Here is a 16,638-nt window from a genome sequence, read left to right on the forward strand (position 1 = left end):
GTTCATTTGCATTTATTTTCATATTAAACAGTGTAATTATAAACATTTCATTCAATTACACTAAGCATGATCAATATGAAGTAAAAATATTACCATTTTTAAAATCTACAAGTTTAAAGGACAGAATGGATTCACATCTGCTTCTGTGTCTTAAGTTAACTGCTTTTAGCCCATGACGGTGATATGTTCCTCTGATCAACTCAGCTTTAAGTTACAAAATGAAACCTCATACCTATAACTCAGTTACATCATTTCCCATTTACAGACAAAAAAATTAACATTTATATACATCAGTACAGTTCAACATTAAGTTACATTTGTCAAATGTGCAAGATTAAGCAAATGTATACTGTCGTGAAACAAAACAAGATTTCCTTAAATAAACGTTCAAGTTTAACTGAAAGCACAGGCTGCTGGTTAACATTGTCTAAGATACAGTGCCTTCTGAATGGGGGGTATGGACATCTATCTACTACAAGTGAAGTATAATTGTTCATCTGTTGACAAAATCTTTAAGCTACTTGAGTCATTAAAAGGAAAAACTGTATAACCCAGTCTCAAACTGTGTTTTTATAGCTGTACATGAAAACCTTGAGGGGGAGGGGAGGGGGCATAATCATTTGCTTTCTTCTTCTATACAGAAACTGATCATGATCATGACACACATACATCCCAAACAACTCTGTACAGCCACAGAGACAATGTATGACGAATGATATAATAAATGCTCAAAATTGCAACTGGGCAAGGGCTCCATTTAGGAGGAAAATGCCATCTGAACAGGTTCATTGGGTTTGACACAATAAAACAAAGCAAAAGGCAAAATAGACGATCTCTGTTCATGAAACTGAAATTGATAAAAGCAGCAGTGATTTTTTGTTCTAGTAGTGTGTTCTTTAGAAGCTTAAAGTCCCTGCACATTAGCAAAGATACGCTGCCCTTCACATGGTCGTCCTATGAACTTGTACATAAATTTGAACTAATTCATGAAAATTCATTGCACATTTGTTTACAAACACCTCAATACAATGTTTCATTCTGGCATTTAAAAATAAAATCAGCCACTTTTTGCACATATTTAAATGTGTGATTTCAAATGTTGTACTGGTAGTGAATGGAGGAGTGCAGCTGTCTTTACAGCATAACAGGCACTGTAATGAGACCCAGTGATAAGTAATTGAAACAAAAGCCATCAGAGAAACTTCCTGCCCAGTTCAAAACATAAAATTAAGCATTACAAAATGAATTAACTGTTCTTCTTCTCACTCAGTTTTCAGTTGGATCACCCCATGTAAGGATTTTTTGTCAATCCTTTTTCAGTAGAACCCTAAAGAATATTTATACCACTTATTGTGTATGTTCCTTTGCAGCATAAATAACAGAACATACAATGTGTCACCTCTGCTGATGAGGGATTTTTAGTTAAGGTAGTTATCCAATTATGGATTGCGCTTCCTAAATTTCAACCCTTCTTATTCAAAAGATGCTACAGAAGGATACCGTCAATAGTTTCTCTCCAATTAAGAGATTGTGACAACACCAAACAAGAGGTTCTAAAAATATACCAAAAAAAAAAACTCTTGCAAAAAGGCAACCACTGAAATAAATGCACGACACGAAGGAGCAAAATTAACAATGATACAGAAAAAGCTTGGATTTTCGGTTGTAGGTCTGAGAGCTTATTCCTATTTGGCTGTAGTGTTACGTTAGCCAGCCCAGTGTGTTGAGTTCATTGATTCAGAGCATAAAAAGTCTTTTTTTCCTTTTCTTTTTTTTTTGGTGATGCAAAAGTTCTGGAAAAGGGAGTGCACTTCGACAGACAACGAAAAGCAGCAGCCAAACACCTGGAATGCGCTTGATTAGTTCTTAAAGCAAACATTTAGAAGCTAGGCCCGTTTTCAGTTTTTGTTTTTTTTCCCAAAGTGGAATTGCACTGAACTGAAATCACACACATGTAGCTGGAGAGGTGATGTGGCTCAGACTGGGACTGGGCCTTGTCTGTCTTATTTGCTGAATGTCAGTTTATAGCCATTGTTCTCATGGCCATCCCCATGAAGGTTAAGAGCAGTTCTGCCTGAGAGAAGCATCCACAGTTTGCCTCACAAACCATGTCATCTGTCCTTTTTCAGCCATTCTCCATTCCTGAAAGTGCGAGTAGAGGTTCATTTTTCAATAGTGTGATGATAATCACTGCGTTCATCTATCGCACTAGTCTTTTTCTCCATCTTCACTGCTTCCTGAGGTGGACAAAAAAAGAAATGTGATCAACTGATTAATGAATAATACTCAAACATGACTTTTTCATAGTGTTTCAAGACCCAGAGGGTGTAGTAGGGCTACATGTAAAATAGTAATGTTAATAGTAGTTTAATTAGAAGTGGTAGCATCAACAAGAAATTTGAATAGTAAAATTAACAGATTTTAACCTACTCAACCATATGCATTGCTTAGTGCAAATGTTTTAAGACTTAAGTGAAAACCTGTTTTTAATTTGTGTACGTGGTGTGACCACTTTCTCAACTTGCCTCCTTGCTCGATGTCAGAGTCAGTAAGATGTGTAAGGGAGAAGGTTGCGATGCTGGCCGGTGAGATGGAGAAACGTGAGTAGTTTGAGGAACTGGTCCAGCTGGGCTCCAGCACACGTCCCACTGCAGGGGGCGGAGAGGAGAAGCGAGATGCCGCAGATGTGGACATGACCTTTGATACGGGGTCTTTATTTGTCTTGGACAGGAAAGTAGATGCAGTAGAGGAGAAGTCATCGTCCCACTCAAAACCACCACCTGTGGGGATTGGAGGAATACATCAAAAGATGTAGTGTTGAAGTTCAGCAGCTGTGTACATATGTTGGGTTTTGGTATTACCTTCTTCGTCAGTGGAGCTTTCAGAGTTGGTGAACCGGTTCAGGTAGCTGGCAGTGGGCGCTGGGCTGCTGAACTCTGGTACATGACTGTTTGAGCCTGAGGAGTGGTCACCCAGTTCCTTGGTGGGTGTCTCCTAAATAAGAATACATCACACTTTAATTAGAATGGCGACACAAACACTTATTATCACAGTAGTTGCACCAAAATATCTCAAATACAAAACAATATCGAAAATATTTTACCTGGTCAAACAGGTAGACAGTGACATCATCAAAGAAGGACACAGCTCTTCTGGAGTTGTCTGCGTTGCTCCTCGCAGAAAACAGGGAATCCGGTAATGCCTCGATGTTCAGGCTGGTGGGTTTTAACAAGCTCTTCAGGTTCTTGGAACTACTGTCATCTGAGACAATAAGTGGCACAGTATGCACAGTGTCATCCTCACTGTCTGAGCTGGAGCTGTGAAGCTGGTATGCACGAATGTCATCATCAGAGTCATCGCTGATCTCATCCTCCTCATCGGCATCCACACCATCTTCCTGCACATCTAAACCTGAGCCATCCCGCCTCCCCAGGTAACGTCCCTCCATGTCCGGCTCTTTTATTTTATGAATATCACTGGCGTAGGTCCTGGTGAGTTTAGCATGAACTGCGTTCTCAAGCACCAGCTTTGATGATGTACCAGTAGGAGGTGGAGTTGAGGGTTGGAGATCTTCTGATGGGCCTGGCTCAGGAGACGTTGCATCCTTGAAACATTCTTGCTTGTCTCCATTTTCACTGTGGCTGCTGACAGACTCCTCACACTTTTCTGTGATATCTGAATGTGCCTCTGGTGATTTGCCTCCAACAAGAGGATCAGCGGTTTCTCCAACATCATCCTGTGCTCGGGCAGCTATCGAAGAGTCTTGTTTAGAAAATAAAGAGTTGACATCTCTCTCCATGCTAAGATCTGGTGCTGAACCTGCAATGGCGTCACTGACCTCGTCAGTAGAGTTCCTCAGCCACGAGACCTCAACAGAACCCCCTGCAGGTTCTTCAGACTTCTTCTCAGGTTCTGATTCATTGTCTGAAAAGTAAGCAGAGTCTCTGTAATTGCTGCCCATCAGTGGTTCCTCAGCAGGGACTACATGATCCGGCTGCAGACCCTCATTTGGATTCTCAATATGAGCATCCAGCACACCCTCGACTTCAGAGATGATGATTTCTGGTGGAACCAGATTGGTCGCTGCTGTGGGTTCTTCAGTCTCTTCTTCTATGGCAACAGTGGTGCCATTTTTTACAGGGGAGTGGTCTTTGACATTAGGCTGAGAATTCCACTCTGGAGATTCCAAGTTCTCAGTCTCGTACCCACTGTCAGCTATTTTATAAGGAGGATGGAGTTTGTGTTGGGATATCTGAACGTTCAGCTCTTCTCCCTGTTCTGCTAGCCTGTGAATGTCAAGGGAGTCTAATGAGTCTGGTGTATCGGCTGAATTTTCTACAGTTGGTAGAGTGGTGGACATACTGTCTTCCAGTAAACTGTCCTGGCTGATTTGGTCCAAAGATGGCCCAGAGACCAACAGAGAGGATCTGACAAGAGGACGCTCATTAGTATCCATAAAGGATTCTTCATGGTCAGATAGAGTAGTTTCCAGTTCTATATCTGCATCCTCTATTAGTTCACTCAACAGATCATTGCTTGTTAGATCTTCACCGTGTCCATTGTCTGATGACAACGTTTGGACATGCAGGTTTTCAGGCATTTGACCGTCTATAGGCTGAACACTATCCTTCGAGGTTCCAAGGTCATCTTCAAGGCTGGGAATTTTGGCATCTGTGCACAAGGAGTCCGTAGTGGCACTTTCAGAAAATGCATTGGTGTGGCCATCAGTTTCACTAATGATAATCTCAAACCTCTCTGAGGTAGAATCAAAACCAGAGTCTATACCTCTATCTGAGGATAGGAGCAGGCCAAGGTCCTCGATGGAAGAACTAGTTTCAACTGGCAGCTGGTTGCTTGTGTTATCTTCTGGGACCACTGTAATGGAAGGCACCAGTGTTTCATTTTCTACCAGGGACTGACATATCTCCCCAAAGCTGGAACTTGAAGAGTCTAAAATTCCCTGTCTTGACGATGTGCTACTGGATGTGGGTTTTAAATAAGTGTCTGATGTGTTTAAGCTGCCCAAAGTTTCGAGGTTGTCCCAAGAACTCATTTTGAATTGTTCCTCTGGTTCATGCACCGTACCAGGTAAGAGAAAATTCTGTTGTGGACTTGAGAAACTAGATCCTTCTATCATCAGGTTCTGCTCTTTGAGAAACATAAAGTTTTCGGATAGTTTTTCAGTGTTCAGAAGCCTCTTCATGTCTGTGTTCTCCACCTCTACAGACTCCGACAGGTGAGTGGCTTCTGAACCATCCCCTAAAAAAGAATCCCCGTAGCTTTTATCTGTATCTACTTCCTGGACTTCTAAAGGAGCACCTTCGTGCAAACGGTTCCCATTGCGCTCTGGAAGCTCCATAAAATTCTGTCTCCAGGAAGGAGAGTCCTCTTGCTTTGACCCTCCCTCTGTGAAAATGTTGGTGTGGTATGGACTGTCATTTTCAAGAGATGACCAGATGTGACTGTCTTGTAAATAGGAATCCTTGGAGTCAATACTTTGGTGGAAAAAATCTGCATCAGTACTAGATTCATCCAGGCGAACATCCTGAAGAACGACAAAATCTTGCCGGCCTGAACTTAAGTCCATGTCTTGCCCTCTATTCTCGTTTTCCCCAACAGTGCTCTCTCCTTGTTCCTCTAGCTGTATGTAATATTCATTACCATTGGATGGCTTCTGCGCATCAAACACTGGTACAATTCCAGGTATTCCTGAAGGAGTATTACCACTTTCTGTGCCTGGTGCTCTGGCTACAGGATCAGGGAAATGGGCCTGGATGTCCTCACTGGAAACAGGGAAGAACATGCTGTGGTAGTTCAACGTTGTTTCCATGCCTGAACGCCCATGGTTGCCTTCATAGTGATCATGCTTCGCTGCCTCCCAGACATACTCAAAGCTGAGACCTTTGCTAGTTTCGGTTACGGTAAGAACTTCATCAATCTCTTGCCGCAGGGCATCATCTGCAAACTCCAAGATTGGGAAGGAGGAGTGGCTAACAGTGGTCTGTCGTGTGGAAGGGTTAGGCTTGAGAGCATCCCAGCGTTGCTCAAAATCTTCTTCTATGTCCTTCTGGCCTTGCATGCGCAGGTAGATGAGCAAACGATGCACTTCCTCTGCTGTGGCCCGCTTGTCTGGGGACAGCCAGCAGAACTGCAAAACCTCATACCTGCAATTAGAGGGAAAACGGTCATTTTTGAATGGCCTCATGACCTAAACGTCTTAACGTTAACACCTGATTTGAGAAACACTATCAACATATTTTATATAAGTATTATTTTTATCTATTTAATTATTTGTATACTACTTGTTCTAAAACACATATTCAATGACACATATTCTAAGCACTCACCATCTGTCAGAATAAGGAAGCTCCAGCTGTGGTTTAAATAGCTTGACTTGCTGCTCCTTGATCACATGATTGAGAACCTCCCGGTCAGATAGATGTGGGTACGGCTGGCCAGCATTCTCAAAGAGCTCCCACAATGTGACCCCCAAGGCCCTGCAAACAAGTGAGGATAAAATAGCTGTTGGAATTTATTGCACGACAAGAGCTATGTTGCACGCTACAATTTCAGCAAACGACCTTAACCTCTGGCCTCAAACAATGGACCTTAATCAAGTGAGCTGGTATAAATATACAAAGTAATCAGTATTGTTAAATTTACTTAGTGATTTCACTTAGTGATTTGGCCACATTTAAACAACAATGAAAAGAAAGTTACCTCAATATATTTTTCAGAGGGCAAATCCAGCTCTTGTAACTAATGAATGAATTATGTTACATAACTCTACAACTTATGACCAGAAAGCATTTGGCCAAGTTGTGAAGGCAGGGGAAGGGCTGAAAAGACTAAACAGTGTGGAAAGATGCGTAGCTGGTGCAGTGTCAGTGTCCCTTCCCCTGTTTTGGATATTAGCCAGATTGTCTGGGATTTACAGACTCAGGTATTAGCAGAAATTACTTGTCGTTTTCTTAGCAATGAGCCAAAAATGTTCTACAGAGCAATTTACTGTGATAGTTTATTGTGTCTTATACCAAATGTACTGCATTTTTACAGTATATTCTGATTATTAAACATGACTCCAGTTGCAATATCAAATATCTCTGTAATGAGGCAATGTACATGTTAATAGGTTTTAAAAGTTAAAACAGGGATATTCAAAGTCTGACTGAAATAATTCCTGTCTGTCAAATCTCAAATGAGGTCATTTTAAAATGTATTTGGATTGGATTCAACCTCATTATGAGTTATGAGTCAGTGAAGAGCTGTAATCTGGTACCTACCACACATTACTGGGCTTGGTCTGCTCCATAGTAATCACACCCCCATGGCGCTCACCCACCAGCTCAGGAGCCAACCAGCGGAGGGGTGCAAATACATCATCCTCTGTGATGATGTAATCCTCCTATAGTAACGTGGTATGGGATACTACAATCAGACACGGTATTGCAGCTTTTGAACAGTGCAACTTAAAAACTCAAAAATACTGTAAATAATTGCTAAAACACCAACTCATTAAAAAGCTCACAGCAACAGGAGAAATGTGGTTGTTTATTAGCCTGCAAAAATCATTTATGCTCTAATAAAGGCTCTCACTTTGCCTCTCCCTTCCTTTCCACAAATAGATTCAAGGGGATGACCTTATCTTACTCGTATTAAATTCAGACAGAACAAACTGACAGATCAGCAGTATTTAAGGAATGCAGCAGACAGAGCTGCCTGAGCACATATGCAGTGGGTCAAGTTACACGAGAGTACGATCTTAATTCTTCAGTGATATATGTAATTGATCTAAGGCAAACAACTGCACACACTCCCATGAAAATGATTTATTTTCTGTAAGGTCATGCAGGGCTGGCAGAATAAAGATAGACTTTGTCTATGACTTAAGATCACCAAATAGCAAGACCTCAGATAGTTATCTTAAGATCATTGGCTAAACAATGTGGAGTAGTTCTTGATTATCTTTAAGAAAATGATTTGCTTAGTTTGGTAAATTAAGACTCTTTTCAAATAAAAGAAAACAGACCAGACTGACCATCCTCAAACTACTGAACATGTTAATTTCATTCACATGTGCCTTATGGAGGACTTTTATAGCTACAAGAATGCTTTGCAAAATGTTTAGTGCAGGAACTAAAACTGAGTATATAATGTTACTCTTCCCTTCAAACTGCTTGCTTTTTTAGCAGACCAGTATTTATGAGACATAACTTTGCCATCTATTTTTATCCAACTGTTCTTACTAGTAAAAACCAGGTCGTTGTTCAGAGTTAGTCAGGGGCAGGGTGGCTAACTTTCGTGCTTAAAATTAGTCTAAGAATAGAGATGCTCCACTCACTACACTGACCCTTGTCAGGAGATAGTCAGTCTGATGTATCTTTGTGTAAACAGCTCCTTGTGCTGACACAAGAATACAGATCCATACTGTAATGATTCAATTACCAAATCTCTAGACAAAAGAAATCTGAAATTGAGAAAGGTTTCTGCTTACTTTGTATCTGTAGGGTCCAATTCCATAGTCTCCAACTTTGACAGTAAGGTCTGCAGTCAGGTAGCAGTTCCTCAGAGCCAAATCACTGAGCACAGAGGAGAAACATCATCATGACAAATAGGAATCAACTAAATACTTACAAAGCAGCTTTACTAAATTATTCACTGATTATGAGGCTTGTCGGCACGTTTGCGGAATGAAAACCTTCAGCTGGCACTTGTTCTTGCTAGGCAGCCAGTTTTGTTTGGCATGTGCATTTTCACTTGTGTGTAAAAAGTTAAAGCAAAGACCAGGGTTAAATGAATACAAAATCCATCTTTTTCAGATCGCCATATTCTCTCAACCTCAAAGGGTAGGATCACCATGCAATAATTAAGGGAAAAGGGACTTTGGCAAAGGATCACACATGGTTTTGGCAACTATTGGAAATTAGCACAAGGGCATCTATCACTTGCCTCAGCTCTTCACCCTGCAACAAGACTGATACAGAGGCTATTCCTGACTCGAACATACAGCACAAGGATTGCATTTCTTGAGGGAAACACCGACACTGCAAACTTTTTGTGGGGCTGCCAGGAGAGGGCGCATGATGCTCTGAGGCTCACTCTGCACATTAAGCAGACATATGGTAGTTAATTCACAGAGATACTCATCAAGCGGCAGGCTTTAGTTTCCCTTTAGCCCTGTGTTGTTGCCAGTGCACAAGCTCCAAGTCCCTTTACCCGCCTAATGACAAACACTGCTGACACTAGTGTTCTTGCACACACATTGCCCAGCTACTGTCAGACCCCCTGAAACTTCTGTAAGATAAATGGGTATTTTTATTTTAAACTCTCCAGTCCCCTATCCTCTGTAGGTGGCTGAGGGCCCAACATACAGTAACACAGCAGTGAGTAAGTGGGTCGAACATCTTAACCCTACAAGGCTTATGAGTGGCATGAACACCAGTGCAGGTTTCTTGATTTTCCCTGTGCCAACACAAAACAGAAAACACCTACTCATTTAATTTGTGATCACAAACATTATGTAATTGACCAAAAACTGTTAATAATAACCATATTTAAAAACAATTATATTTTTCTCCAAGTTTTTTTTTTTTTTTTTTAATTTAAAAATATGATTGAGAATTTGAAAAACTCACAACTTCTGAATATGGTCTTCATGCATAATTTGGTAAGATACCACAAAACCAAAACAACTAGTGTTACCATACTCCAGTCCATAAGATTGAAACATGTTTTTGTGGAGACAATGAATAAAACCTCCTGTCAAACATAGTGATGTTAAGTCAGGGTGTGGGACTAATTAGGGCACTGAATGAACTACGTATTAACGAGAGATGTACAACTCAATTCTGCAGAAGCACGTCAAGCTCACTTGTTCTGATGACGAAGATTAATTTTTTCAGCAGAACAAGGACACTAAATGTTCATCAATGCCGAGCCAGGTCTATTTAAAGATCAAGGAAAGGAGAGAGTGAAAACTTTCATAATTTTCCCTTTAGTCAATTTCTACCCATACAAACATTTACAGAGAGGGAAAAGGCAAAATACATTATAACATCACATAAACATGGAAGGTGTGATTCAGCCTTGATTGATATTTTCCCCTTACATTAGGCAGAAAGCATAATTGTGTATATCATTTGACATGATTATTAAACATGAGAAAAGAATGAGCTTTCTGGTGAAGTTGAACTAAAACCCTGTCAACACTTACAAAAATGACTCACGTTGATTGATGATCCAAACTCCAAATAGAAAAAAAACTCAAACAAAACAAGGCTAAATGTATTGTAAGTGCTTGAACTGAAAATACATGTAGAGCCATCACTAACGCGTACTTACCAAATATATTCATGATGCTGTACAGTGTTTTGTTTTGTGCGTTTGCAGAACCATTCTCACCCTTGCATTAGAAAGCTGAGGTTACAGTTTTGGACATCAGCCCACACAGCACTTGTCCTGAGGGTTTTGTCTGTGGCGCTGCATCATCAACAGCCTCTCATTCAATCCTGCCAGCATGTAGCATTCAGTTTGGCATCTTTTTTTTTAAACTTTTACTGGCCTCTGAACAAAAAGTGCTACACAAATATTTTTACAATTGTAAATAAAATAAGTTCACATGAAAGTAAGTGTGTAGTACTCTCTACATTTTAGTTGTTACAAGGATTGAAACACAACGCCCAATATGAGGCTATCCTTTTACATGCAAAGAGCAGAATCATCATATCCCTGTGGCAGCGGACAGCTGACACGGAGGCAATGCATGGGAGCTGTGTAATTGGAAGCCTCTGAGCTTATTCTGAGCATGTAAAATAGAGCTGATGAGCAGAGCATCGTATGTTACCCCCAAGCCACACGTTCCCAACACCCCCCAAACCCTGCTGATTGCTAGTGGCCAGACATCTAGCTCTCACTGGGGTAAAAATGAAAATGAAACACTGCCTCTCCTCTAAACACACCTTTTTTGGTAAACACTGGCACTCCTGAGACTGGTTGGACAGTAAGGACTGAAGTAAAACAAATTTTTGACCTCTTTACAATCACTTCATACAGAGTATTACTTACTATTTGTCATTTGATACCCAGTAAGATTGTCCATGATACTATCATGAAAGTATGTTGTACCATAATACTATGACAGCAATGTTGACGTGCATGTTATTTGATTATACAACATGTCATTTTTGGTCAAATCTTCTCACAAATTTAAATAATTAGAAAACAAAAAAAAACTACACGAAGAAAGTGAACAAAGATTACTAACATTGCCAACTATCTTTTTTTTCTCCCCTGATGAATATGTAAAGACAACTACTTAGTGATTTAATTGATTAAACATATTCGCTCAGAGAAAAATGTAGAGGATAGACGGTGTAATTAAAATGTGTCATCACATTGCATTTGTGTGTAGCTGCTACTAGGGAGTGAGCATTACCATCAACAGAAGCTGAACTCTCCTCTGACAGACAGAGGTGATATAAAAAACACAATGCTCAGCTTAGTGGGCCGAAAAGCTGTGAGCTTGCTTTAGTGTTGCATTTCTGAAGTGCTACCTGTGCAGGAAGTTATGTTTGTGAAGGTGAGTGACGCCAGCAGCGATTTCACAGGCCATCCTTTGCAGCTGCAGCAACTCAGCATTTCTGAACATCCAATCCTGCTGAGACAGATAGCCCCGCAAATCACCCTGCAAACACACACACACACACACACACACACACACAGTTTTATTTTCTCATCAAAATCAAACATAAAAAGCATTAAACAAATCCGAACAGCCGTATTTGTATGATGGCAACAGAAGCACATTTACATTTAGTTCTAGTTAAGTGCATTGCACAGAGACCGCCACACGAGGGCAGTAGACGCTCCTTTTCCTGTCTTCTCAGCACTTCTCACTGTCCCATGTGAGAGGACCAAATAAGGGTAACCTGTTTAATGGATGTCTAATGCTGTGTCACAGAGATTTATAAATAAAAGAGTACAGCTCAGGTCAGTGAAATAAACTGCCTGGGTCAAGTAAGGTTTTGGGGGCTCATGAGGAGGGAAGAAAAGGGGGGGCCCTTCAGAGAAGTTAGACAAGACACTTTCAGGCAAAATAAACATAGGCATATACACATGGCTACAAATTAATGTTTAGTCAATTTTTAATGAGATTCACTTCTATTCAGACCAAAGGCCTACAGGGGTCTTTGTGGTTGGACTGAGTCCTGAAGGACTGTAAATCTGAATTATAACAGTGTCTCAGCTGTGTGTAGGTTCATACAACAGTACTGGTTGAGAATTTCTGCAGACACCTGTTGCTGTCATTCACAAACATGTAACAGAGTATATAACAGTTGACAAATTGCCATTGCAGTATCAACTACTTAGTTCTTCCTGACACTTCACAACAATGAGTATAAAAACGACAACATGCATTATAAACAATTTTTCAAGTTGTGACTTGGGTTGAGAAAGCACACATTTTAGTAAAGAGTTTATTTAACACTGACTTCCTAAATGTGTAAGAAAACAACCATTTAAGCAATCTGTGCTTCTGAGATCATGTGCCCTACAGTTAGATGGGAGGAGACTCACAATTAGCTCCCCTGAGGAATAAGCTACTAAGAACATATTGTACACACACCAGAGTCACGTAATATATGAGGTGCTTTTGTTAAAAATGTCAAGTCACATGCTGTTACCAAGCTTGCAAGTTTGCGTTTGGGTACTCTGTGTGAGTGTGTGTGTGTTTACGACAGCTTTAGTTTTCTGTGAGCTATCTCACAACAAGCAGCTTAGATCAGTCATCTTACGTAAGAGCCAAGGTTTGCTACAACCACATTTGCCCCCACGTACACACATATAAAAACAGATGTACACAGAAACACATAGCTCTGGGAAGAGGTCTTCACAGAAGCGCTATATTGAATGTATGGTAAGTGATACGCTGTGCTTGTCTGCATTTGTGAAGCCTCCGCAGCAGGTGATTAGTTCGGGTTCCAGTGAGCGGATCCAGTGCTGTTAATGAAACATTCACAGTGAAGGCCAAAACAAATAAGAGCCGTGAATAAACAAGAATGTACGGAGTTCCCAGCGCACAGAACCACGTCTTGTTCAGTCACCACATGATCGAGTTAAGTAAAAAAAAAAACCTTTTCAAGCTATTTTAAGTGGCTGTCCATGCCACTAGTGGATACTAGAAGCAGACTATAATCTGATTAAGGTTAGCATATTTACTAGTAAGCTGCTAAACAGAGAAGGTGGGCAATTTAAAGAAAAATTAAATCCAGGGTAAAACCCTCAAAAAGGTGCACGTTGTACTATAAAAATAGTTTTTCAAAGCTGCCAAGGCAATGAGTGTAACCACCAAATGTCTTTGTTAAATTGACTCTAATTTCATGTGCAAATTACCATCAATAGAACCAGTTCTCAAAGGGCTAATTAGAACACCAAGCACATTAGGACAACTGTGCCCACAAGGTGAATTATAGGGCTTAATATGCCAATGTGCAGAGCATCGTCAGTAATGTATAACCTAATAAATAACATGATGACAATAACATAAAGAGTACTTCCAAGAATTGTGGCTTTTAACAACGGTAATAAACGAAGGGGATCAACGTCTTTCAAAAGCCAAAATCAGCTGGCCCATGTCCAACACCCTGAACCAGAGAAGGGTCTGACAGATGTCTTGGCCAGGCACCAGGGAGGATATCCATGCATTAGTAGCTGTCACTCACACTATGGTATGTGACATTCCGTGGCCCCGCACCAGTTGCTTGATGTATCTTGATGTCTAAAATGCTTTGAGTCAGGGTTACCCGGCACGGGTGATACAGGAAAAAAACACCATCAATCACCAGGTTGTCAGAGCAAACGTCACAGTATATTGGCTTTTTGGGATTCGCCTTGTCTACTGCGCAGCTGCAGTGTCATATTTCGTGTTTCGACATCCACAGGATGATTGACATGGCCTGAAGTAGTAAGAGGGCATCGACAAGTCTTTAGTCTTTTTAACCAGAAAACAGGCTGAGTGCTTGTTGCTACATCAGGTGTCAGATGTGAAGATTTATGTGCAAGTGGTACAAATGGAACTTTTTAAATATGGAAAACTAAATTAAATGTGTATTGTGTAAGACAAGGTCCCACTTGGATCCAGCAAGGAATAACAAGCATAGACATCACTCAGTCGTGCTACCCTCACACATTATCACTTTCAACATACAGGACCTGCTCTTCATCACGCCATCTTTCCTAATGACTCACACACAGTTGTGATAAGTCAGTCACCTTGACTCATTCCCATCTCCTGTCAGGGACATTTCAAGAGTTGGCTGGGAAAGACCACAATGCCAGGACAACAGCCAGGTCTGGGCATCAGACAAAACCCCTCCCCAACAAAGTTATGCAATGTCTGGCAAGATGGGCTAAACTGGTCCTCATGGACAATTAAAAGGTCAGACAAGTGTTACCTAAACAGTAGACATACAAATAAAGCGAGGCTGAGCAGCCAGGGAGCAGGATGAAAATATTTCATGTCACCAGGCTGTAGCCTGCTCATTCGCACATGTGCAACTAATACATTACATAAAACAAGATTTGGAACCCACCAGATGAATGCTCCCCTCTAAGACAACTGTGAAGTCATACGTACTGGCACAAGTTGTGCACACTCATTCATGGTTACCATAAAAAAGGGCATCCGGTAACTCTGACACACACACACACACACACACACACACACACACACACACACACACACACACACACACACACACACACACACACACACATACACACACACACACACACACACACACACACACACACACACACACACACACACACACACACACACACACACACACACACACACACACACACACACACACACACGATAATTTATGGCTGCCAGAAAAGGACAAGGGTCATCTGATTCAACAAGACACTCGGGTAGAGATGAAAAGTAAAGACTGAATACTGAGTAAGTGGCTGTTGACAAGTGAGTTTATTCATCTGACTCAATTAAAACACTTGTCTTTTTTATTATAAGTTCAATACTTAAATACTTGGCGTTATCGCCTGATGGTTAGACAAATTAAGACATCGGCTGTGTTTGAATTAATCGTCTTTTTATATAGTCAATAATTAGTCAATTTTTAAGACATTAAATCATAATGACTATAATCACTAGCTGCAGCTCCACTCTGATGTTGATCTCTTCCAACAGATTAGTTACTTAGTCCAAGTAAAGGAGTTAAATGTTTCTAATAAAAACATGCAGTAAGTGCCCATAGACAAACACACAACTTACAAGCAATACTTATAACAAACTCCTGGGAGTGGAACATGGACACAGAAAGAGCAGAATAATAAAAACATGGTATTATTTTGTAAAATACATTATATTTAAAATGTTTTAAAATATTTTTTTGTGTCAAAATACAATTTAAAGACTAGTATTTACTATAGGATTCTTACTTACTGGCTAAGAATACCCAATATTCTGCATTTCTTCCAAGGTTTTCCTATTACGGTAAATCAGAATGACACCAAGGTGGCGTTTATTTATAGGTGATAGTTTTGGGTTTTTGCAGTCGTCAGTGGGGACCCCTTAGGTTTCTTTGGGAACAGCTTAGTTTACTTTAAACTAAAATCAGTCTCCAACTTACACAAGGTGTTACCCATAAAAATTCACAAACACAGCAACTGGTGGAGCTGACACTAGAGGAGTGTAAATGGAGCCTGTTGCTTTACTGGGTTAGGTGGGAATTGGAGAAGTCCCAGGCTTAGACGAGTTATGCCACTTGGGCAGGAGGAGGGGCGCGGAGGAGAGGGGAGGGAGCTCCCCGAAGACAGGGAAAGAGAAACAGTGATAAATCAACTGCCATGATGGAGTCTGAGCCACCTCAATGAATGGAAGGGCTAATTTGGGATTGAGACAGTAGGATTTGAGTCCAGATGGTCAAAAGGCCAAGTCAGCTAAGCATGCTTGCTGCACAGTATTTAAAGGGGTCTTGCCTTATGAATTCGTGAGCTTAACAGACTGATGAGAGCCAATTCTCCGGTTTCTCAAATAATGACACCTTAGAAGAGAAAAAGTGCTGAAACATCAAGTAGTAAAAAAAAATATCTCAATCCTTGGACACAAGTACACAGTGTCTGCATGTTAAATGGGTCAAAACCTGCACAACACTGCAGATTTATAGTAGATCAGTTTCATTCCCATGAACACAATGTAATTCATTAATTAAAAATGAATTGGTGGTGCACATAAATCACATTAATCAAAACATGAAGTCACTCACCATTTCACAGTACTCAAAGATGAGTAGAAAGGGAATAGCCTCAACACACTGTCCGACACACTGGAGGAGGTTCGGGTGCTGCAGCACTCTGTGATGACACAATAACAAGACATGCTGTTGATATTTATGTTTATTATCATAACGAAAAGCTTTAAAATAGCACTGCTTGTGTAACAGGAAATGTAGAGGGCACTGCTAATATTACACTGATCTCGTAGCTAATTTTAGCAACATTCACTATGTGCATGTCATTCTACACACTCATATTTACAATGTAGTTGAAGTAAATATTAAAGTCCATAATTGATCAAATAAATATCAAATGTCTAAATTATAGATCATATGATTA

General features: G+C 40.5%; 1 protein-coding gene across 2 annotated transcripts in view; it reads right to left on the reverse strand.

The window, feature by feature from the left end:
• lmtk2 (lemur tyrosine kinase 2) overlaps window positions 1-16,638 on the reverse strand; it is a 25,718-nt gene continuing 9,080 nt past the window's right edge. The window contains exons 6-14 of one of the 2 annotated variants that reach the window (XM_062439598.1): window positions 16,290-16,377; window positions 11,553-11,683; window positions 8,495-8,579; window positions 7,284-7,405; window positions 6,348-6,497; window positions 3,104-6,164; window positions 2,862-2,994; window positions 2,526-2,780; window positions 1-2,237 (exon numbers count right to left, since the gene is read on the reverse strand). In XM_062439598.1, coding sequence (XP_062295582.1) covers window positions 2,209-2,237; window positions 2,526-2,780; window positions 2,862-2,994; window positions 3,104-6,164; window positions 6,348-6,497; window positions 7,284-7,405; window positions 8,495-8,579; window positions 11,553-11,683; window positions 16,290-16,377 — 4,054 coding nt within the window. In that variant the 3' untranslated portion in view covers window positions 1-2,208. Of the gene's footprint in view, window positions 2,238-2,521; window positions 2,781-2,861; window positions 2,995-3,103; window positions 6,165-6,347; window positions 6,498-7,283; window positions 7,406-8,494; window positions 8,580-11,552; window positions 11,684-16,289; window positions 16,378-16,638 lie in introns of both variants that reach the window. The other variant, XM_062439597.1, reaches the window with a different exon arrangement.

The sequence above is a fragment of the Scomber scombrus genome, chromosome 18, assembly GCF_963691925.1.
Source record: "Scomber scombrus chromosome 18, fScoSco1.1, whole genome shotgun sequence".
NCBI classification, from domain to species: domain Eukaryota; kingdom Metazoa; phylum Chordata; class Actinopteri; order Scombriformes; family Scombridae; genus Scomber; species Scomber scombrus.